This window comes from Dryobates pubescens, chromosome 10, assembly GCF_014839835.1.
Source record: "Dryobates pubescens isolate bDryPub1 chromosome 10, bDryPub1.pri, whole genome shotgun sequence".
Taxonomy (NCBI): Eukaryota; Metazoa; Chordata; class Aves; order Piciformes; family Picidae; genus Dryobates; species Dryobates pubescens.
The window spans coordinates 5,531,877-5,554,265 of record NC_071621.1 but is presented as its reverse complement, the minus strand read 5'-3'; the positions used below and the strand labels follow the sequence as shown (position 1 = coordinate 5,554,265).

Genomic DNA, 22,389 nt, shown 5'->3' with positions numbered 1-22,389 from the left:
GCAGTGGCTGGTCTTGCACACTCTTTGGGTTGTGTATAACCTGCTCTGGAGGCAACGTGGACATCAGATTAGATAATGCCAACAGTGGCTACAGGATTCTTAGTAGATCTCTGTTGTCCTTGTAAAATCCATTCATGTACTAAGGCTTCTTCCCAAAAGCTTTTGCACTTGTTTTCCTCTTCTGTTAAACCAGAGAAATTATCTGCATTAGCAATATGCCACATTCCAATCACATCAGGTAAGAATCTGACTGCTGCAAACATCTGAGATTAGGAATAGGATGTCCTCCTCAACATCTTTCTGGGATGATGAAAGAAATTACTATTTCAGCTATTCATGTGCTGCTTAGCAGATTGACCATTTAACATGAGGTCCTTTAAGATGACTTCATATATTAAGCAGTAGCAGGGGTCTGGAGCACCTCTCCTGTGAAGACAGACTGAGTTGGGGCTATACAGTCTGGAGAGGAGAAGATTCTGAGGAGACCTTATTGTGGCCTTCCAGTATCTGAAGGGGACCTACAAGAAAGCTGGTGAGGGACTTTTTAAGATGTCAGGTAGTGATAGGGCTAGGGGCAATGGGGCAAAAATAGTAATAGGTAGACTCAGATTGGATGTTAGGAAGAAGTTCTTCACCATGAGGGTGGTGAGACACTGGCACAGGTTGCCCAGGGTGGTGGTAAAAGCTCTGGAGGTTTTTAAGGCTAGGCTGGATGTGGCTCTGAGCACCCTGATCTGGTGTGAGGAATCCCTGCCCATGGCAGGGGGGTTGGAAGTAGATGATCCCTGAGGTCCCTTCCAACCCTGACAATTATATGATTCTATATGCAGCTGATAACATCTTAGCTGAGGCAGCAACTTCTGCTGAACTCTAACTGGGGAATTAGGTACCATCTACCAACTGCCATGCAACAGACAGAGGAAGGAGAAGGAATGGGACAAGACTGAGCATTACCACAAATAAAATTAGTTGGGTCAGCTGGGCTGGAGCTGGCTGACTAGTGTTTACCTTTTTCATGGGACAGAGCTTATAGGACTGGTTCACTGTCTTGTGTTGGGGGCCCCAGAGCTGGATACAATACTCCAGATGAGGTCTCATGAGAGCAGAGTAGAGGGGCAGAATCACCTCTCTCAACCTGCTGGCCATGCTTCTTTTGATGCAGGCCAGGATGTGAATTGCCCCCTTTGTTGTATGTGGGCATTGTTGGCTCATGTCCAGCTTCTCATCCATCAATACCTCCAAGTCCTGCTCTGCAGGGCTACTCTCAATTTCATTGTCCCCCAACCTGTATTGATACTGAGGGTTGCCCTGACCTAGGTGCAGGACCCTGCATTTTGCCTATTGAACCTCATGGGATTCTCCTGAGCACACCTCTCCAGCCTGTCCAGGTCCCTCTGAACGGCATCCTGTTCTTCAGCCTTATCAACCATACCACTCAGCATGCTATCCATCACTGTAAAGAAAATTGGGGTGGCCTAGCTCTGTAGGAAGGGATGATAAAGCTGTAGATAATTACTGACATAGAATTTAAGTTCTTAAAGTCTTTTTGCAATATTATAATCTACAATATACAATGAGCTATATATATGCAAAATACCTAAACACATAATCAGTAGGAAAGATGCATGAAAAAATTCCATCCCTTAGCTCATTGAACAAAAGCTTGCTAAAAGAGGTAGCAAGAGCTCTGGAATGCTAGCAATCTTGTGAAGCCACAGAAATACTGAAATCTAGTGGAGATACCAATTTATTATACCACCTATGTTTCTCAGCAAAGGGTAAATTAGGGAACTGAAGGTACAGACAGAAGGTTCTTATGCTTTGCAGCTTTGCCCAGGCAAATTTATTTCCTACAAGGTCTTTGAAACATAACAACCTGGCTGTTGTCATGACTTCTGCTTTTTATAGTCAAAGGATCTTGCAGTCATGACCTTTTCCCTTTCTAAATCATGTCCTGTGACATACTTAGTTCTCCTTGCAGTAACCTAAATAGATTTTCCTTTAGTGAAAATGTGCTTCATATGGTTATTTCATACCAAGTCAGAAGAGAGGCAAAAATGAGACTGTAACATATGTAGATGAAAATATATGTTTAAGTATCTGTCCCACAATAAAGACGGGTAAAAATTAATGATTGATAGGCTTCAATATATTCCTGATTGCCACAAGAATTGTTGCTTGGACATGCAACAGCTGATTCCTGGTGCTCTAGCATACATATATTGCAGAAACGTGTTTATTTATTTGTCGTAGGAATAAGCATTTGTTTTAATCTTCAGACAATCAATTTTATTTCACATTTTGATTAGTCACTTCAAAGCAAGCTGCAAATTAAAATACATGCCTCTACCTAGCACCTTTCTGGTCTGCTCGGTTAATAGACTCAGTTAGAAGCAATGCTCAGATAGAGAAGTATCTTGCTCAAAGTCATGTGAAAATAAGTTGCAAAACAAGGAACAGAATCAAAGCTGCTGCTTTGACCACAGACATGAGCAATTTAGAAAAACTCTCATTATGCTTTCTCTGTTCCTTGGCCTTATTACAGAAAGCCATAAGAGAAACTGAAGAGATTTGAATTAGCAACAGCAGTGCATAAGAAATTGAAAGGAAAAGCCTTGAACTCAACAGAGAAACAGCTCATACGATGGGTACCAAGCGCCACTAGACTCATACGCAGTATGTCCTCTAATCTTGTCATAGATTATCCCCAGCTGGCAGCTAAGCAGCACTCACTCACTCCTCCCCAGTGGGACAGGGGAGAGAATCAGAAGAGCAAAAGTGAGAAAATTAGTGGGTTGTGATAAAGACAGTTTAATAAGTAAAGCAAAAGCTGTGCATACAAGCAAAGCAAAACAAGGAATTAATTCACAGCTTCCCATCAGTAGGCAGGGGCTCAGCCATCTCCAGGAAAGCAGGGTCCTATAACACTTAACAGTTACTGTGGAAGCCAAGCACCGTACCTTCCTTCTTCTTTGCCCAGTTTTAAATGCTGAGCATGACATCACATGGTATAGGATATTCCTTTGCTCAGTTGGGATCAGCTGTCCCAGCTATGTCCCCTCCCAACTTCTTGTGCGTCTCCAGCCTGGTGGTCACTGGTGGGCTGGGGTGAGAAACAGAAAAGCCCTTGACTGTGCAAGAACTGCTCAGCAGTAACTAAAATATCCTTGTGTGATCAATACTGTTTTCAGCACAAATCCAAACCATAGACCCATAAAGCTACTATGAACAATATTAACTCTGTCCCAGCAAAAAACAGCACAAATATGCTTTCTAAGCACATCAGCAGTGGCTTTTTACACCAGATTTGGAATTCAAGCTATATTTTTCCACAGTCTTTGTGAACATCAGCCACAGAAAGAAGGAAGGAAATTTGAAGAGATGGAAAGAAAACAGAGAGCAAGTGTTTCATTTTGCAGGAAATTATGTTGCCTGAAGTTGCTGAAGGAATACCACTACCATTAAAAATCAAATTAAAAGAAAGCAATCAAAAGCCAGATGATTACTACTAACTATATTTTATTCATTGGGATATAGTACCATGTATATGAACTATTTTATGTGCAGAAGTTTGGTAGAAGAAGACCTAAACTTTGTAGCTTTGCCATTTTCTGTGAAGTTCTTCCCTGATGTGTGATGCATGGTGCCAGCATCTTATTTGGAAATCTTATAAAAAATACCACAAGCAGACACCCATTGAGAGGTGTGCAAGCAACAGCACCCAAATATCGGCTCCTTTGTGGCACGATCAATAACCTAATCTTTTTTGGGAACTTTCAGTCTCTGCCTGGGATTTGATTGCTGTCCAATATTAGCCACATCCTGGTCTCCAAACTGGTGACACATGGGTTTGATGGGTGGACCACTAGATGGATAAAGAACTGGCTTGATGGCTGCACCCAAAGAGTGGCTGTCAATGGGTCCATGTCCCAGGGGAGGCCAGTGACAAGTGGAGTCCCTCAGGGATCAGTCCTGGGACCAGGCTTGTTCAACATCTCTGTGGGTGCCATGGACAGTGGCATTGAGTGCACCCTCAGCAAGTTTGCTGATGACACCAAGCTGTGTGGTGCAGCAGACACACTGGAGGGAAGGGATGGCATCCAGAGGGACCTTGACAGGCTGGAGAGGTGGGCACAAGCCAACCTCACGAGGTTCAACAAGACCAAGTGCAGGGTCCTGCATCTGGGTCGAGGCAATCCCAGGCACAAATCCAGGCTGGGCAGTGAGTGGCTGGAAAGCAGCCCTGAGGAGAGAGACTTGGGGGTGCTGGTGGACGAGAAGTTCAACATGAGCTCTCAGTGTGCACTTGCAGCCCAGAAAGCCAGTCAGATCCTGGGCTGCATCAAGAGAAGTGTGGCCAGCAGGTCAAGGGAGGTGATTCTCCCCCTCTACTCAGCTCTGGTGAGACCCCACCTGGAGTACTGTGTCCGGTTCTGGAGCCCCTATTACAAGAGGGATATGGACATGCTGGAATGTGTCCAGAGAAGGGCCAGGAGGATGATCAGAGGGCTGGAGCACCTCTCCTACGAGGACAGACTGAAGGAGTTGGGGCTGTTCAGGCCGGAGAAGAGAAGGCTCTGAGGTGACCTAATTGTGGCCTTCCAGTATCTGAAGAGAGCCTACAAGAAGGCTGGGGAGGGACTTCTCAGGATATCAGGTAGTGATAGGACTAGGGGGAATGGAATGAAGCTGGAGGTGGGGAGATTCAGGCTGGATGTGAGGAGGAAGTTCTTCACCATGAGAGTGGTGAAGCCCTGGAATGAGCTGTCCAGGGTGGTGGTTGAGGCCCCGTCCCTGGAGGTGTTTAAGCCCAGGCTGGATGAGGCTCTGGCCAGCCTGATCTAGTGTGGGGTGTCCCTGCCCATGGCAGGGGGGTTGGAACTAGATGATCCTTGTGGTCCCTTCCAACCCTGACTGATACTATGATACATATGTGGTACCTGCATAACGTAAGAGTTTTGTTGTGACTACCAAGGCTTTTTTTTCCCCTTCTTTCTTCTTTTTTTAATTTTTTCTTATATATAAACCATTTGGAAGTGTTTTTTCTACCTACTGATATACTTGGTGTAATGGTTTTGGCATTTACCACCACATTAACGAAAAAGCACGGCTCACTCAGCTGGGAAAGCAAAAGGAAGCTATATTCACAAGCAATAACTGCACTCTACAATGGGATGCAATGACTATGTACAAATACACAGTGTTTACAATCTTATACAGGTATTCACAATCAGAAAACAACAAGGAAACCCCCCTGAACAGGGGAAACTGCCCCGCTTCTCCTCTAACCTCCCTCCCCTTTCCTCTAATTAGAAGAAAAGAGGAAAAAAATGTTAGGAGAGTACTGTTAGCTCAGCTAGGCCTCGTCAGTCGGGTTAGCGTTCTTATCTCAAAGCTAGCAGGTAAGGTCCTCTTCCAGCGAAGCAGCCTCAGAAACAGCAGCCAGAGAAATGGGAAAGGAATGAATGTGGGAAATGAGACTGCTAAGGGTCCTGTTCACACATCTGGCCAATGGAATTCGTTTAGAATAATCTTTTGTTTTCCTTTTTACACCCAACTGTGAATTGTTTATACTTCTCCACTCTCCTGCTTGAACTCTACAGCTAGCTTTTGAAGGCATAGCCTGAAACTGCCACACTTGGGGAGAGAAAAGAGGACAGTACTTAAAAAAAGCATCCTATTAGTGGCTTGTCACTCCTGAGCACAGAATACCAGAACACCTGAGGACACAAACTTGCTTGTCTCTGATGGAGCATAGGGGACCTCCCTGCTGTGTGTGCTGGGAAGCAAGGCTGGGCTATAGTTATTGCTGCTGAAACATGGAATTGATGCCATAGTCACTTATGCCTGATCTACCAAAATATCTATTGTCATTCTGGTTTAGGTGAAACACAAATGGAGAGGGCAGGCCGAACCTACAGAGGGCCCTGCTAAAAGCCTCTTCAGAAAGTCATAGTTCTACAACTATGATACCTACCCTGGGAAATAAACCAGTATATTCTAGCTTCATTCCTCTGTTCTAACCCACTTCAGGGATTAATTTTGCTTTGGGGAGAGAGACATAGAGTTTGAAAACAACATTGTAATGGCTTTTTAACAGTTCTGCAATCTCATAATCCAAGAGGTTCTTCTGTGCTGCTGCCTCTGCCTCCAAATAACATTCTTAAAGTGTTTGACTTCCCAATGAGTAATTTTGTGTGAGAGAGAACAGTTGTATTCAATGACAACAAGAAATAGAAATCACACTGAAAATAACCACAGGATGCCATGTACTCCAGTAGTTTCTAAAGGATGAGAGGATGTGTACCAGGAGTATTTCTAAAAAGAAAAGATTCAGATTAGCATGGGAGATAAATGATTCTCCAACCAACACAGGTAAGTTTTAAACTAAAAAGAGATTTTCTTCCTCTTTGGTGTGTTTTGGAGAGGAAGGAAGTTGAAAGGAAAGGAAATGGAATTATACTGAGTTGCTGTTTTATTAGATGTAAACATCCATGCAATACCTTGCATGCTGGGCAGTGACTAGCTTGAGAGCAGCCCTGAAGAAAAGGACCTGGTGTGGTGGGTTGAGAGAGAAGGCCCAGCTTTCCCTCCCCCAGCAAGAAGGAATAGCCACAACTAACTCAGCTGGTGAAGCAAAAGGGAATGCTGGATTTACAAAAGCAATTTGGAATGCAGGGAATTTATGTACACAAATATACAAAATTAACAATGTATACAGAAATCTACAGCAAAGAAACAAAAACAGGAACAAGACCCCCGGCAGAGGGGGTTTCCCCCTGTGCCCCCTTCGCCCCCTACCTCCCTTTTTCCCCAAAGAGGGTTAGAAAGAGAAAAGGGGAGTTAACGAGGCAGAGGCCTAGTACAGCAGGATTAATGCTTATGAATGCTTATCTGTTATTTGGCCAGAAGCCCAGAAGCAGACAGCTGGAAGGGGTGAGCGAAGAGAAACCGAACAGCCGAAAGTTCCAGCTGCACTGAAACTTAAGATTGTACTCCCACCTATCTACCAATGAAATTCATTTAGAATACAATGTATTTACAAAACATTTAGCCAGCACTGTCCCTTTCTTAAAGGCACAGCCTCAAACGGTCACACCTGGGGGTGCTGGTGGATGAGAAGCTCAATATGAGCCAGCAGAGTGCACTTGCAGCCCAGAAAGCCACTCACATCCTGGGCTGCATCAAGAGAAGATAGCCAGCAGGTTAAGGGAGGTGATTCTCCCCCTCTGCTCTGATGAGACCCCACCTGAAGTACTGTGTCCAGTTCTGGAGCCCCTATTACAGGAAGGATTTGGACGTGCTGAAGTGTGTCCAGAGAAGGGCCATGAGGATGAGTAGAGGGCTGGAGCACCTCTCCTGTGAGGACAGACTGAGAGAGTTGGGGCTATACAGTCTGGAGAAGAGAAGGCTCCGAGGAGACTTTATTGTGGCCTCCTCCTCCCCCCTTAAGGGGACCTACAAGAAAGCTGGTGAGGGACTTTTTAGGGTGTCAGGTCATTATAGGACTAGGGGGAATGGAGCAAAAATAGAAATGGGGAGATTCAGATAGGATGTTAAGGAGAAGTTCTTCATCATGAGGATGGTGAGACACTGGAATCGGTTGCCCAGGGAGGTGGTAGAAGCCCCATCTCTGGAGGTTTTTAAGGCTAGGCTGGATGTGGCTCTGAGCAACCTGATCCAGTGTGAAGTGTCCCTGCCTATGGCAGGGCAGTTGGAACCAGATGGTCCTTGAGGTCCCTTCCAACCCTGACAATTCTAAGTGACTATTAAGGTTAAGAGAATGTCAGGAAGAGCAGAAGTAGTACACAGATAAGACCATGCGTGGTGGTTTTCAACCCACCACACCATGGGAGAATGATATTATCTTTTAAGAAACAAAGAATGGTGTGTAGTCTGGCATGAAGACAAAACTAGTAGCTGTTATAGCCTGTTTTGAGTGTATTTACGACTGGGTCTCTTAAGCATATGTAAATACAAGCACTCCCTCTAGTGAACTTTCGTGGGATCCAGTGTTGTAACTAGTGAAGGTACATATGGGAAAGTTTATTGACAGAAGGGATTGATAGCTTTTATTAGTCTGCTGAAGTCTGTAAAAAAGGTACAAGCTTTTAGACATGCTTAGATAGCTTTAAAGGTAGGTAATACATCGTATTTGTCAAAGTTAGGGAAAGACAATGTCTTACATTACAAACCAGAGTTCTACACAATGTTGCACTTGGATATCATCCCTTACTGATATTTACTTTTCCTGTTCATCCTTCCTCTTCCTGGTGGGTGTGATGCTCTTGCTTCACTGACTTTCACTTCAGACTCTGAAACCTAAAGAAAGATATTTTATCCACTCATTCAGGGATCTCACTACAGTGAAAAAAAAAAATTAAAAAAGACACATCTGCTCAGTGCAGAGGACTGCATTTGAACAGAGATGCAGTCTGCTCTCCACACTGCATCTTGATGCTTGATTACATCTTTTAAAAACTATATGCATCACAATTATCACTTATTATTCTTGCCTATATGTTTTACAATATTATTAAATGAATAGAATAGAATAGAATAGAATAGAATAGAATAGACCAGGTTGGAAGAGACCTTCAAGATATCGCATCCAACCCATCAACCAATCCAACACCACCTAAACAACTAACCCATGGCACCAAGCACCCCATCAAGTCTCCTCCTGAACACCTCCTATGATGGCGACTCCACCACCTCCCCAGGCAGCCCATTCCAATGGGCAATCACTCTCTCTGTATAGAACTTCTTCCTAACATCTAGCCTAAACCTCCCCTGGCACAGCCTGAGACTGTGTCCTCTTGTTCTGGTGCTGGTTGCCTAGGAGAAGAGACCAACTCCCACCTGGCTACAACCTCCCTTCAGGTAGTTGTAGAGAGTAATAAGGTCACCCCTGAGCCTCCTCTTCTCCAGGCTAAGCAACCCCAGCTCCCTCAGCCTCTCCTCGTAGGGCTTGTGTTCCAAACCCCTCACCAACTTCATTGCCCTTCTCTGGACTTGTTCCAGCAAGTCAACCTCCTTCCTAAACTGAGGGGCCCAGAACTGGACACAGGACTCGAGGTGCGGCCTAACCAGTGCAGTGTCCAGGGACAGAATGACCTCCCTGCTCCTGCTGGCCACACTGTTCCTGATGCAGGCCAGGATGCCATTGGCCCTCTTGGCTGCCTGGGCAGACTGCAGGCTCATGTTCAGCCTAGTGTCGACCAGTACCCCCAGGTCCCTCACTGCATGACTGCTCTCCAGCCACTCTGACCCCAGCCTGTAGCTCTGCATGGGGTTGCTGTGGCCAATGTGCAGAACCCGGCACTTGGGTGTGTTCAATCTCATGCTTGTAACAGTTCTTCCAAATGTGTCATAAAATTAGTTTATGAAAGCTGTCATGGTTGTGGCTGATGTCAAGGCATGGGTAACCTTAGTTCTGACAGCTTGGAACTTTTCAGAGTATTGATTAACTCTTTGAATTAAAAGTACAGAATACTTCTGAAACAGTCTCAAGGCGTGGGGCTATCATTATGCACAGCATTGAAAATCTCCACCATATGCATTGTCTCACTGCACTGCTAATTAAAGTCTCTGGAACTAGACCTGCTTTGTGCACTCCCAAGGGCAAGTTTGTAGAACAAGGTGTAACATGCTATTCAGATGCTTTCAGACTCTAAACACAAACTATTTCAAGCTCTTGTATGGTAGCAGTCGTTCATGATGCTGCCTTTACACTAGCACTTAACTAAATCATTAAAAAGGTGTAGAGCCAGCAGTTACCAGCGTCTGCAACGTGAAATAGAACCTCTGCACAACAACTGTGGTCTTGCTGCAGCTGCAGAATTGATGGTGGCCTCCTGCACTGAATGTTTTCTTTGGTACTTCAAAGTAATTGTTTCCACACAGTGGTGAGCACCAGTCTACCACTGAAAGTTACTGCAGTTCCAATTTCTCAAGTGGTTGGAGTTTATCAAAGGTGTGACCTGTTTTAAAACACTGGAGCAGGGACATGAAGGCGCTGTAGTGAGTGAATCCCTGGATGAGAGCAGGAGGTTGGCAGCAGCAGCAGAAACAGCTTGTGGGCTAGGGATGAGCATTCAGAAAATAGGTAGGTGGGGGCATGCAGCTACAGTCCATGCTGAAACTGAGTCCTCTGAGAATGTGAAACCACATACCTGGACAGTGGTGGTGCAGGGAACGGAGGCAAGCTTTCTCCTGTGCCTATGTGGCACCTTTGGCATCCCTCACTTGCAGACACCCCAAGTGTCAGGAATCTGCTGATGGTAAAGGATGACACTGAAGACCGAATTGAGTCTTCACTCACATGCGTAGTGCCGTTTGGGATGCTGCAGGGTCTCCAGTGTGACCTTCAGCTGAGAGCGCAGTCAGGCTTCCCGCAGCTCATGTGGCATATTTTCCAGGCCCATATATGTAGTTTGGATATCTTTCAGCATCCCAAACAGCACCAGGAACTTGTGTTTATGCAACTAAATTATGCAGGGTTGATTTGTGCTGTTCTTTCCTGAATACAGGATTTGGATTTGTTCTCAAAAGCACACACGACTGGAAACGTGCAGTCAGTAGCAGGCTGGAGGCTACCTTTCTTGGTAGCTGGTGACCTCCAGTATACCATCGCTGTCCTCCATGCAGCGGGGTGGCTTGCGGCAGGGTTTCTGTGTTCTTGTGCCGTTGAACGTCTCTGCGGGACAGCAAAGAACAAGGGCTACAGACTGACCCCAAGGTAGCCATCTTTCTTTTCATCCCCCACACTCCCGCCCGGCCGCCAGGCGCCGCTGTCACACCGCTGCCATAGAGAGGGCAACCATAGAGCGCGCCCGCCCCCGTGCGGGGAGCCTTCCGCCAGGCGGAAGCGGAAGCGGCCCGTGGGGACCACGGAGGGGCAGGGTCTGGCGCGGGCCCCCGGCGGCGAGGGTAGCGCGCGCGGGGGTGTCGGCCCACCCCGTGGGCTGCGGGTGAGGCGGGCGCCGGCAAGGTACCTCCGGGAAGCCGGGGGCTTGCGGGGTGCGGTTGGGCTCCGGCGGTCGGGCAACGTGTAGGGGAGGCGGCGGCGGAGGGTGCCCCATTCGGCCCGGCCCGCTAGCATCGGAGAGGGAAACGGGGCTTCCTCGCCGGCGTCTTCCAGGCGTCTCGCCTCGCCACCTGGGCTCATCCCATAGAGGGCAGCTGCCAGCCTTCCGGCGGGCAGGTCGTGCGGCCGATTGTGATCGCTGGCTCCGGTGTTGCTCACGGCGCTCTCCCGCTTTGTACGGCTGCGGCTCCTCCGCACTGCTCGGTGGGAGGGCGGTGGGGCTTAAGGCGTTTATATAAAAGAGACGTGGTTTTTTCTCGTTGCAGACACCAGAACGTGGGATCCGCCTCGGCGCAAGCCTGCTGGGGTTTACTGGTTGTTAAGTAGACTTCAAAGCGGTGTGACATCGCTCCACCAGTTCCTTCCTTCCTTCTTGAGAAAGGGTAGCTGCTTTCTGAGCCATCACATACCAACTTCATGTATTCCTAAGATTGTCATCAGCTTCTTAGTTTTGTTTGTTGGTTGTTTTTTTTACCCCCTGCGACTTTACTGAGGTTTAATTACTTATAGGCTGTAGTGGTTATAAAGTAATTTAAGATGTTTGTATTGCTCAGTTTTAACTCTGTATTTGACTCTTATATTAAGAAACATTGTTTTACCTTGGGAAAAGTTAGGTGGCCGAAAAGTTCTATTATTTACGGATAAGGGCTATTTTATTTGACTACTGTTGGCCTGCAACTTAAACTTGCATCTTTTATTTTTTTTTTTTTTTATCCTATGCTTTTTCTGTGTTATGGCTGCTGCAACAATAGTTCATGATACATCAGAAGCTGTAGAGCTCTGTGCTCCCTGTGGGTTATACCTTAAGCCCATTACAAAAATGACCATCAGTGTGGCACTTCCTCAGCTGAAACAACCGGGAAAATCCATTTCGAACTGGGAAGTGATGGAAAGATTGAAAGGGATGGTGCAAACTCATCAGTTTTCCACTCTGCGGATTTCTAAAAGCACAATGGATTTCATCCGGTTTGAAGGAGAGGTTGAAAACAAAAGTTTGGTTAAGTCTTTTCTGGCATGCCTTGATGGCAAGACAATAAAGCTCAGCGGCTTCTCAGACATTCTAAAGGTCCGTGCCGCAGAATATAAGATTGACTTTCCAACCAGACATGACTGGGACTCGTTTTTCCGTGATGCGAAAGATATGAACGAAACTCTGCCCGGGGAAAGGCCAGATACTATTCACTTAGAGGGCTTACCTTGTAAGTGGTTTGCAGCTAAGGACTCTGGCTCGGAAAAGCCAAGCGAAGAAGTCCTTATCAAAGTTTTCAGGAGTTTTGGAGAAATACGTAATGTGGACATACCCATGCTGGACCCTTACAGAGAAGAAATGACTGGCAGAAATTTTCACACGTTTTGTTTTGGAGGCCATTTAAATTTTGAAGCTTATGTTCAGTATCAAGAGTATGCTGGTTTCATTAAGGCCATGAATGCCCTGCGAGGGATGAAGCTGATGTATAAAGGCGATGATGGCAAAGCAGTGGCTTGCAACATAAAGGTGAGAAGCTTAGGGGTTTTTATGGGAACCCATGTGAAAGACATAGTACAACTGGGTGGTGTTTCTCTAGGGCTTAACACCTGTATATACTGTAGTAATGACAACAGATGATGTGAACAGCGCTACTGTAATCTTATGGAACAGCTGCAATAGAATTTTTAAAGGAATGTGATGGAGGAAAAAGCTGTTGTTAGACAAAGTGAGTGAGATTTTGCCTTTTTTTTAAACAATACAGGTCTTTAAAACAATACAGTTCTAGAAATGAAAACTTGATGAAAGGACCAAGTATAGGAACTTGATATGGATTTATAAATCTTGTCATTTCACTTAAAATTTTAGTTCTGTTCAAGTTCAGATGTATTTCACCAGGAGGCTGCCTTTAAAGCTCACTGTTTTCTCTTGTGTTCACTACGAATAGAAACTCGGGAAGAGAATTTCACAGCCTCTCTGTTTGGTCTCTGTGTTTATAATGAGGTCTACCAGACAAGTATCAGAACTATACAGTTCAATAGCAGGGGGCCTGTGCGGTCTGGGGAATACACAGTTAAGCAGTGGTGCAGTTCACTCACAGAGAGGTCTCATGAAAATGTAAATTATAATGTTAATCTGTAACACAGTTTCCTGTGAATGCAGTATGCTTCATTCTCAATATTTACATACTGAGTTCTCCAGATTGTTTTTTCTGTAACCTCATTGTCTTGGAAAATAGAACCATGACAGGAGAGAACAAGACAGCCTGTTCAGGTGTAGTATCTGTGAAAGCATAGCCTGAGGAAGACTTGGCTTTGGCATGTTTGGAGGTGGTCTGTGCATTTACATATTGGTTAAATGAAATGTTTGTGAATGCTGAATAGTCATTCATCAAATCAGAAAGTGTATTTCAGGAAAAAGCTTGAGTGCTCCTCTCTGTAATGTGGGCATGCAAATACTTATTTACGTAGTAGATAAGTCAGTATTAAGACACCATAATCTTTCATCTTGTTATCAAAGTCTGTGAATTGGAGCATAGAAACTTTTTGGACTTCGACCCTCAAAAGTTTTCAAGGGGATGTGAAATTCAAACTGCCACTTATGTGCAGGGGATCAGGGTTCCAAATTTAGTTTGTCCATGCAAGCAGAAGCATTCCTTCTCAGCAGCTGCCCTGGAGATTGATAGGAAAGAGATAGGGCTGTGTTTGTGACTGTGATGTCAGGATAGATCTCTTTTGTACAAGGTCATGACACTTTGTCTGTTCCTATCTTTAGCCATAGTTCTTTCAGCCTGCTAGTGAAATGTCATTTTACATAGAGCCTGGGTAAATTCAGTTGCAGAGTATATGCTTCTTGTGCTCTGCCCCTTAGTTCACAATGATGGGCCTGCGGGAATGTATCACAGACTCCTGCCTGCGGGCACACACGTGGATTATGTAGGATGAAAAGAGTAGGACACAAGGGCTGTGATGTCTACTGATGTCCTGTTCCAGCACGCAGCTGGAGATAGCCAGGGTGTACTTGTATGTCCTGTAAGTTAATAATTTTTCCCAGGTCTCATTTCTCAGATATGTGTAACTTCCTTTTCTCTTGTGTACCCAGTCTCAAATTTGGAGCTTCAGTCCAGTTTACCTCAGTTTGGGAATCTCGGTGTTAGCCCTGGTGGGGACACAGTTAAACCAGATGCTGCTGAATATTGTAGAACTGTTTCTTCTTCTGAACTTAAGTATTGCAGTTTCAGACAGAAAGGAATGCCTTTATTTAAAGTCCATTTCTACTAGTGCTGTGCAGTCCCTAATTAGCATACATGAGTTGAAAGAGTTCTCCATGTGCTTCTGACCGGTAAAAACATTGGACGGCCAAGGCCTAAACTACACAAGGATGTACTTCTGGATGTCAGGCGCACAAAAGTGTAAGCTGGCACCTCCTTGTGTTAACGTGCAGGCATTTAGTTCCCAGTTACCTGGTTATAGTACTCCAGTGCTTGCTGTAGGTACACAGAGGAGGCCCCTTTGTTTTGAAAAACATCATAAATTTCTGTTTGTACTAACGCTGTGGTCTGGATACCTTTGTGCTCGGTTAAAATGGCTGGGGGGGTTGTTTAGGTTATAGGGAATTGGGAATTTATCTCTTTGTCTAGTTAAAACTGTTTTCAATTCTATCTTGTAAAGGTTTCTTTTGACTCAACAAAACACCTTAGTGATGCATCAATAAAAAAGCGTCAGCTTGAAAGGCAAAAGCTTCAAGAGCTTGAAAAACAGAGAGAAGAACAAAAACGTAGAGAGAAAGAAGCTGAGGAAAAACAAAAAGAGGAAGAAAGGTATATATTGCTTATTGCTGAATTACATTTGTAACAGTCAGGCATAACAAAGCTGTGGATGCTCCTTCACATCAGCATCAACAGATAAAAACTAACTAAACTCAAGTTTCCTTTCCAAGATCTACTCCTGTAGCTAAAGTGAAGCATTTAAACTGAATGAGAATATTGTGGTCCTTTAAAGGAAATAGGATTCAGGGATTATGAGATTTCAAAAAGATTGTTTTACACTTCTTTTTTTCTTTTTTTTTTCTTGATCTGTAATTCCATGACCTGAGAAGGTAGATGTTGTGTAGTCGTTCTGATGGAAAAATGTGCATTGTAAGTGAAGAACTGAAAATAATGCACTAGCTCTACTTCTAAGCAAATGACATTTTAAAGCCCATTTGGTCTTAACATCGTATTTTTTCCAGGAAAAGGATGGGATACAGGTGTATATTAACAGGGATTTAAGAAAATGTCTAGGGGTGGAAACATCCTAAGACAAACCTGAAAGGAGCCCAGTTTCAGAAATTGTATAGTGTTCATTTGCCTTGATGTATATAAATTCTCATTGCTTAATGCTTAGATATTAAAACAGTTTCTGAACCTGTTCAAATAACTGAAAGGTTATTTAGATCATCACTAATGCTTGTGTTTACTTCAAAATACCAAATCTGCAAAACACTCAGTTTCCTAAAAATTGTGCTGTTAGACATCTGACCTCAGAAATCCTGGGCCTCTTACATAAGCTGCCATTTTGTCCTAATTGACTGAAATAAAACCTACCAACCCCACACATATTAATTGGCATGGTAATTTTCTTCTCACTATGAAGATCAGCTGCCCAGCTACCTGATGTACTGTTACTGTTTCTGGTCTGATTGGATTAAAAAAAAGATTAAAATGTTGTTGCAGTCATGTTTGTATTCCAACTTGTTTTTAACTGTTGGCAGGCTGGTGATTTAGGCTGGCACAACTAGTGATTAAAATGTTCCCTGTTTTCTGCTTCAATTTTTCACTAATCAACAAAGCTTACTTAGAAAGAAATCTACTCAAAGTAGAAAATACATTTTTTTATGTAGAGTATAAGTCATAACTACCTTAGATGAGGTAAAAATATTAATCTCTTTTTAGGAAGCAGAGAGAACTTGAAGAACATGAGCGAGAGAGAAAAAGAGAAGAGAAGTTGCGTAAGAGAGAACAGAAACAGAAAGATCGTGAAGTTCGACGAAACAAAAAGCAGCTTGAAAAGCTTCAAGCTGAAGAACAGAAAAAACTGCAAGAGAAGATAAAGTTAGAAGAAAGGAAGCTCCTCTTAGCTCAAAGAAATCTTCAGTCCATTAGACTAATTGCAGAACTGCTAAGCAGGGCAAAGGTAACTTCAATATTTATTTCAGAAGCTAATGAAAAGCCTAGCAGAACAAAACCTTTCTGACTTGAGAGAGGGGATGAGGAGTGCTGTTCATTTAACAACAGATGTAGTGCCTCTCCAGATGCTATTCCTTTGACAAAAAATTTTTAGAAGTGCAATGGAACAGTATTTCTCCCTTGTTAAAATGTGCACATGTAGGTAGATGGAAGAGTGAACTTGAACCTCTACTCCTGAATATAATTTTTTCACATGTGAGATAATTCACAGGCTTGCTTTTAAGTCCAGTAAACATGATAGCGTCAGATAATCACAGAGAATAAGATACAAGACTCCTTACTTCTAATTTTTCTAATTCCATTTTCGGTGTTGTTTCCTGTGTGGATTGCAGCAGTTCCATTACCTGCTCTTTGCAGTTTCAGAAAAGGAGCTTCCATTATTTGATATTTGCAAATGTGCGGAATGATTTTTCTGTAGGAGTGCTCTCGGCTAAGGTTTCAAATGTTAGAGTGTGTCTTTAACAGCATTGTAAATTTTCACTGAAACAGAATGCCAAGGTTTCAAATGTTAGATTGTGTCTTTGACAGCACTGTAAATTTTCTCTGAAACAGAATGCCACTTGCTTAAGACTTTCTGTAGAAATAAGAAACTGTGTGGCAAAGCATGGGTGTTTTTTTTCTCCTTTATACCAGAGTACCTCAGGTGTGGTGGCTTTGAACTCAGTTAAATGCTATGAGAACATAGCATTCAAGAACATAGCATTCAAGAACATAGTCAGTTAAATGCTATGAGCACAGAGAAATACTTTTGCAAGCTTTCTAAATTTTTATTTCTGAAATAGATTGTCTGATTAACACCTTCAGATGTATTATAGTACCTCAAATTTCACATGTTGTTTTAGCTTCTGTGCCACTCTTGTTATATTTAGTCCTAAAAAACATGCTTTATTTTTGCCTTGTGAAACAGCCATGATAAATTAACACCCAGAAGAATTTGTGGACTAATACCAGTACTTTATGTCAACAGTTGTGTGTTAGTAGGGTTTTTTTGTTTGATTTGATTGGGGGGTTTTCCCTTCAAGAGGGGAAACAACAGCTTTATGTTGGGATGGTTAAGTTCTGTTTGTTAGATTTTGTTTTCTTGCCATATTGCTACTTTTGTGCTTTGGTAGGATTTGGAAGCATAAGCAAGCCTATAAATAATTATTTTGTTCACTCTTACCTTTCCCTTGACTCTCTTTCAGACAGTAAAGCTTTTAGAGCAGGAACAAAATGAAGAAAAGATTCGTCTTCAGCAGTTAGAGGAGAGGCGAAGGCTCCAGGAGGCTGAGCTCAAACGTGTGGAAGAGGAAAAAGAGAGAGCACTGGGGTTGCAGAGAAAAGAAAAGGAACTGAGGGAGAAGCTACTGAACAATCTTCTGAGCAAGAAAATGGATGCAGTTAACCAAAACAAAGAAGAAACCGAAGCATCTCAGTCTGATACGCCAAAAACTCCTAGTGGTGTTCCACACACTGTGTCATCCAGCTGCATCACTTCTACCTCAGGACAGGCTGTTGCAGGCAAACTGACTTGTGGCTCTCAAAGAGAAGCAGCATCCCACACTCAATGCAACTACTTGAATGGCAACATTCATGACAACGTTCATGTCAAAGAAGATCAGAAACTTCATACTACAAACTCTGAGAGGTGTTCTGAAAAGGGAAGTTCAGGGGTGCTTTCGTGTGTTCCTATCAGTAGCCAGCAGCACAAGAGCCTTTCTAGCTATGAGCAGAATACCTACAGGAAGGACTCACATTGTGAGCAGGGCAAACGCAGCACAGAGACAAGGAGAAGAAAGAGCCGTTCGTATATCAGCGTAAACACTGATGAGGGTAAGGGTAAACGAGAGAGGAGCAGACATAGAAGAGATGTGAGTTACCAGGAGGAAAAGCGCAGGAAAGAAAGGAGGTATTACAGACATTCGAGCAGAAGTTACAGTCCCCGGCGAAGCCATAGTCCTCGTGGAAGGAGCGTAAGCCCCAGACGCTCACGGTACAGAAGAACTCGCAGTAGTGAACGGAAACGAGACAGAAGAGAAAGAAGTCATAGTCACAGAAGTGTGAGCAGGAGACGAAGGCACCGGAGGAGATCACCAAGTAAGCAAAGGAGTACTTGGAGTGGGTAGTGGAGGCCCTGGCTTCTTGTAAAGGCTCTGCTTGGACAAAAGAGCCTGAAAGTTGTGAACGAGACCTTGCCGGTGTGACTGCTATAGGAAATGTGTTTGTTTCAACCAATGTTAAGTTACATCTAGTCCCTGAACTCAAGAAAATAGATGCCTGTTTTTTTTCACATTCCTTCATGCTTGTCTCTTTCTGGGTTTCTTCCACAATGTAGATGTAAACACCTGTGCTTGTGCTCAAGTTCCTACAGTGCTCAAGGCCAACCTGTTTTCTTCATTTTCAGATTTCTAAACCTTAATTGTAGCCAGTTTAGTTTTTATCTCTGGATCACCTAATTTGGCTTGAGAAATACAGGGGTGCCACCTATAGGAACTCCAGATGTAACAAGCTATTACATGCTGGTTTGATTTAAAATGATTTCTGGTGCATTTGATGAAATCATATTTAACAGGGTAGGGTTTTTTGCTGGTTGAGATATATTGCAGAACTTTGATACAGTTTTTAAAACTGACTATAAAGATATGCTACGATTCCTTCATGTGTCTGTCTGGTGCCAAGCTTTGTGGCCCAAATTATTCTGGCATGTCATGCTGTTTGTATAATAATACTTGCCATCTGGGAGAGGCACACTGATGCAGAAAGTAAGAAGCAGTGGTTAAATGCCTGAAAATTGTTCTGTTAGTCTGTTGATATATTTGGCTTTGTAATAACTTCAGGTGGTATAGAGCCACTTGAAACATTTTTTCAGGTACATACAGAGCTAGCCATTGTCTTTTGAATAAGGGGCCTTCTTGCTAAGTTATTTTGACTGGCGTTGTTGGAAACTAAGGCTGCAGTGTCTCTTGTTAATTCCACTTAAAAATACTTTTGCTTCTAAAACGCAGCTCAGGAATATTAAAAGTTATAACATTACAGTGAAAGAGTTTATTTTGCCTTTTTGTGGTAAAATTAAAAAGAAACCTGCTTCCAGTGAGCCGAAGTTGCCGTTTTCATGTCAGAGTATTAAAACCTGCAGAAGTGTTGTATGAGAGCACATTTGTTGGAAAAAAAAATAATCACTCAACACATTCGAATAATGAAGCTCAGTCACTCTTCTTGTTGGTCCTGTTATGTACAACTATGTCAACTGTTAATTGAGCAGGATATGTGCTCTTTATTGACAGCCTTCGGATGCCATTTCCCACACACCGATGCATAATACCAAGTGCATCCCTTTCCTGGCGTGCCTGAGGAGCATATTGGTGCTTCATCTCAGATGGGTTCCTGGCTGGCTGAGTTTGTCTGCATTGTTTTCAGTGAATCCATGCAGGGTTTGTTTCTTACTGGTCTATACTGCTGAAATCTTTGTAGTTACTAGTTACAGAAAGGAGAGGTAGGCATTCTTTTATCTTCCTGGCAATTCATTTTTTTAAAGGTTTCCAGTTAACAGTTTTTGTGACTTCTCTTGTGAGTTTCACCATCGTCCTGGGGACTGGGAGCCACGACGATTATCACCTCAACACCACCAAAATCTTGAAGTCTGAGCAGTTGCTTTCTGTAGAGAGTTCATTTTTCTGACTTTGTGTTTAAAGCCTGTGTACCTGAAGATAAGTTCATCTTTAATAATGATTTAGCTAAAATCCAACCTAATGTTGGTTGAGCTCGAGAAGGCTAATGGGATGCCTGTGTAAATACATGCAATTCTGCTTAGCCTGCTCTTAAATACTGACACATTGTCCATGGTAACACCACCTTTTTCTTTTCTTTTTTTTTTTTTCCCAAATCTGCAGTTATGTGTAAAATTCACATGGTGAATGGTCATCAATGACTCTTGAGCTCAGAATTCGATTCTTACTAGTGTTTCCACTGGGACTGATACGTTGAGTGGGGTTCTTGATGTTTTACTTACGTAATAGGTGAGATGCTAGTTTATAATGCTATTTTCAGGAAGTCATCAAGCTATGAATGCAGTGTCATTGCCAAGGCTGGAAGCAGTTAAAGCAGTGGCAGTCACCAAAAAAAAAGAGGTCATGCTAGAAGAATCTGACAGATACTGTTGTTACAAATAAAGGCTGTGGCTGTTAGGATTGTTTGTGTTTTTTTTCCTCCAGTGAAGGCACCAAGAGCAGGTTTCATGTTCCATGCTAAAATGATTAAATTCCATAAGCTCCCCTCATCTTTAGGGCAATTTAGGAGGCCATAGAAATTAATTGTGACGAGGATGTTCAGCTGTTGTGCTCTGACAATCATTCAGCTTAACACACCATATCCAGCACTGACTTCGTACAATGTCCTAAAGTAGAGTAACTTAAAATAGCTCAGTTGTTTATAGTGCTTGTATTACTTCTTTTCACAGCAGCTTTAGGAGGAAAAGGCTGAAAGTGCTTTGAAGCTACTTGCAGGAGGTTCCCCAAATGCAAAAGGAATATGGAAGAAGTCCTCTTTCAGTTGGCCAGCTGAACCCAATCAAAACCTCTTAAAAATCCTAGTACTTGGACTTGCTCATTGCAGAGTTTTATCTAGTGTAATACTTTGTAGTATTGTTGCTTCAAGGAATGTGTTTTGCATCAAAGCACTCCAAAACTTTTTCCATGCAGAATCCTCTGGAATGGATACTGACCTGTCTTTGTACTGCATCCTGCTGTGGCAGAGTTAGCTTTTTTCCCAGCTGACAGTGTGGTGCTCTGTTTTAGATTGGTGACAGTGTTTATAGGACACCAGTTGCACCAGTTTCTCATTTTGTGCACACCAAAACTGATAGGCTGAGGATGGAAGGGGACACAGCTGACCCCAACTGACCAAAGATACTTTGTGCCATATGGTATCACATTCAACAGTAAAAGTAGACTTCTGTCTTTCCAAGGTAAGCCGTTGCCTCAAGACTGGCTGGGTTGGCTTGTGGTCTTCATTGATCTTGGACTTTGAGCTTCAGGACTGGCTGGGTTGGCTTATGGTCTTCATTGATCTTGGACTTTGAGCTTCAAGGAAATAGGCTTTGGTCTAATTAATGAAGGAGTTACAATAATCTACAGTACAGTTCTTGTTTAATTATTAAATTTACACTGATTAAATCACACTGCAGTCGCAGGTTGTGACATACTACAGAAACTGAAGACTACACAATTTGGGAACTAATAGTTATCAAAGATACTGAAATAATACATAGTTCTGAAACATTAGATTTTTGTTAATATGATTCGATGTGAAGGTAGAGTCTGACTTAGTTGATACCTCTAGTTTTAGACCCTTAGCTGCTGGGAATCCAATCCAGTGAGAATGTCTGAAAAGATACCTGCCTAGTTACCTCCAAAACTGATCAGTGAGGATTACGTAGCAGTAGCAATCTGACCCATGCTTACTGTGAGTTGAATGTTACTTGCATCCCATTGCATCAAAATTACATGTTGTATTCCATTTGTCTGTCAATACTCAGGGCTTGATGTTGTTTTTGTGTCTGTTTCCCTTGGTTGTAAGCAGGAATTCACTAGTTTTATCAGAGCATGAAGCATCTGAGTTGAGCAAGACAATTGTTTCTTCACAATTGTAGAATCATAGAATTGTTAGGGTTGGAAGGGACCTCAAGGATCATCTACTTCCAACCCCCCCTGCCATGGGCAGGGACTCTTCACACTAGATCAGGTTGCCCAGAGCCACATCCATCCTGGCCTTAAAAAACTCCAGGGATGATGCTTCTTCCACCTTCCTGGGCAATCTGTTCCAGTGTCTCACCACCCTCATGGGGAAGACCTTCCTAATATCCAATCTGAATCTACCCATTTCTATGATTTTTCCATTCCCCCTAGTGCTATCATTACCTGACACCCTAAAAAGTCCCTCACCAGCTTTCTTGTAGGCCCCCTTCAGATACTGGAAGGACACAATTAGGTCTCCTGGGAGACTTTTCTTCTCCAGACTGTATAGCCCCAAATCTCTCAGTGGGTCTTCACAAAAGAGGTGCTCCAGCTCTCTGATCTTCGTGGCCCTTCTCTGGACATGCTCCAGCACGTCCACATCCCTCTTGTAATAGGG

The 22,389-nt window shown here is 43.3% G+C and overlaps 1 protein-coding gene across 3 annotated transcripts; it reads left to right on the top strand.

Annotated features, from left to right (window-relative positions):
* Positions 1-10,904: 10,904 nt before the first annotated feature.
* AKAP17A (A-kinase anchoring protein 17A) lies at positions 10,905-19,367 on the top strand. Of its 3 annotated transcripts, XM_054164744.1 has the most exons (6): positions 10,917-10,973; positions 11,356-11,472; positions 11,842-12,584; positions 14,726-14,874; positions 15,988-16,228; positions 17,466-19,367. In XM_054164744.1, exons 3-6 carry the CDS (start codon positions 11,910-11,912, stop codon positions 18,384-18,386), a joined length of 1,986 nt encoding a protein of 661 aa, XP_054020719.1. In that variant the 5' UTR covers positions 10,917-10,973; positions 11,356-11,472; positions 11,842-11,909; the 3' UTR covers positions 18,387-19,367. The 3 variants fall into 3 exon arrangements, with proteins under 3 accessions (XP_054020720.1, XP_054020718.1, XP_054020719.1); XM_054164745.1 differs by lacking the exon at positions 11,356-11,472 and having other exon boundaries at positions 10,905-10,993; XM_054164743.1 differs by having other exon boundaries at positions 10,916-10,973; positions 11,356-12,584.
* Positions 19,368-22,389: the final 3,022 nt, after the last annotated feature.

What these genes read in the sequence shown, in the direction of transcription:
- AKAP17A (XM_054164743.1), top strand. Translation starts at nt 11,823, where the DNA reads ATGGCTGCTGCAACAATAGTTCATGATACATCAGAAGCTGTAGAGCTC. An exon ending in CAGTGGCTTGCAACATAAAG is followed by an intron (nt 12,585 to 14,725) that starts GTGAGAAGCTTA and finishes TATCTTGTAAAG; the next exon opens with GTTTCTTTTGACTCAACAAA. An exon ending in AAACAAAAAGAGGAAGAAAG is followed by an intron (nt 14,875 to 15,987) that starts GTATATATTGCT and finishes ATCTCTTTTTAG; the next exon opens with GAAGCAGAGAGAACTTGAAG.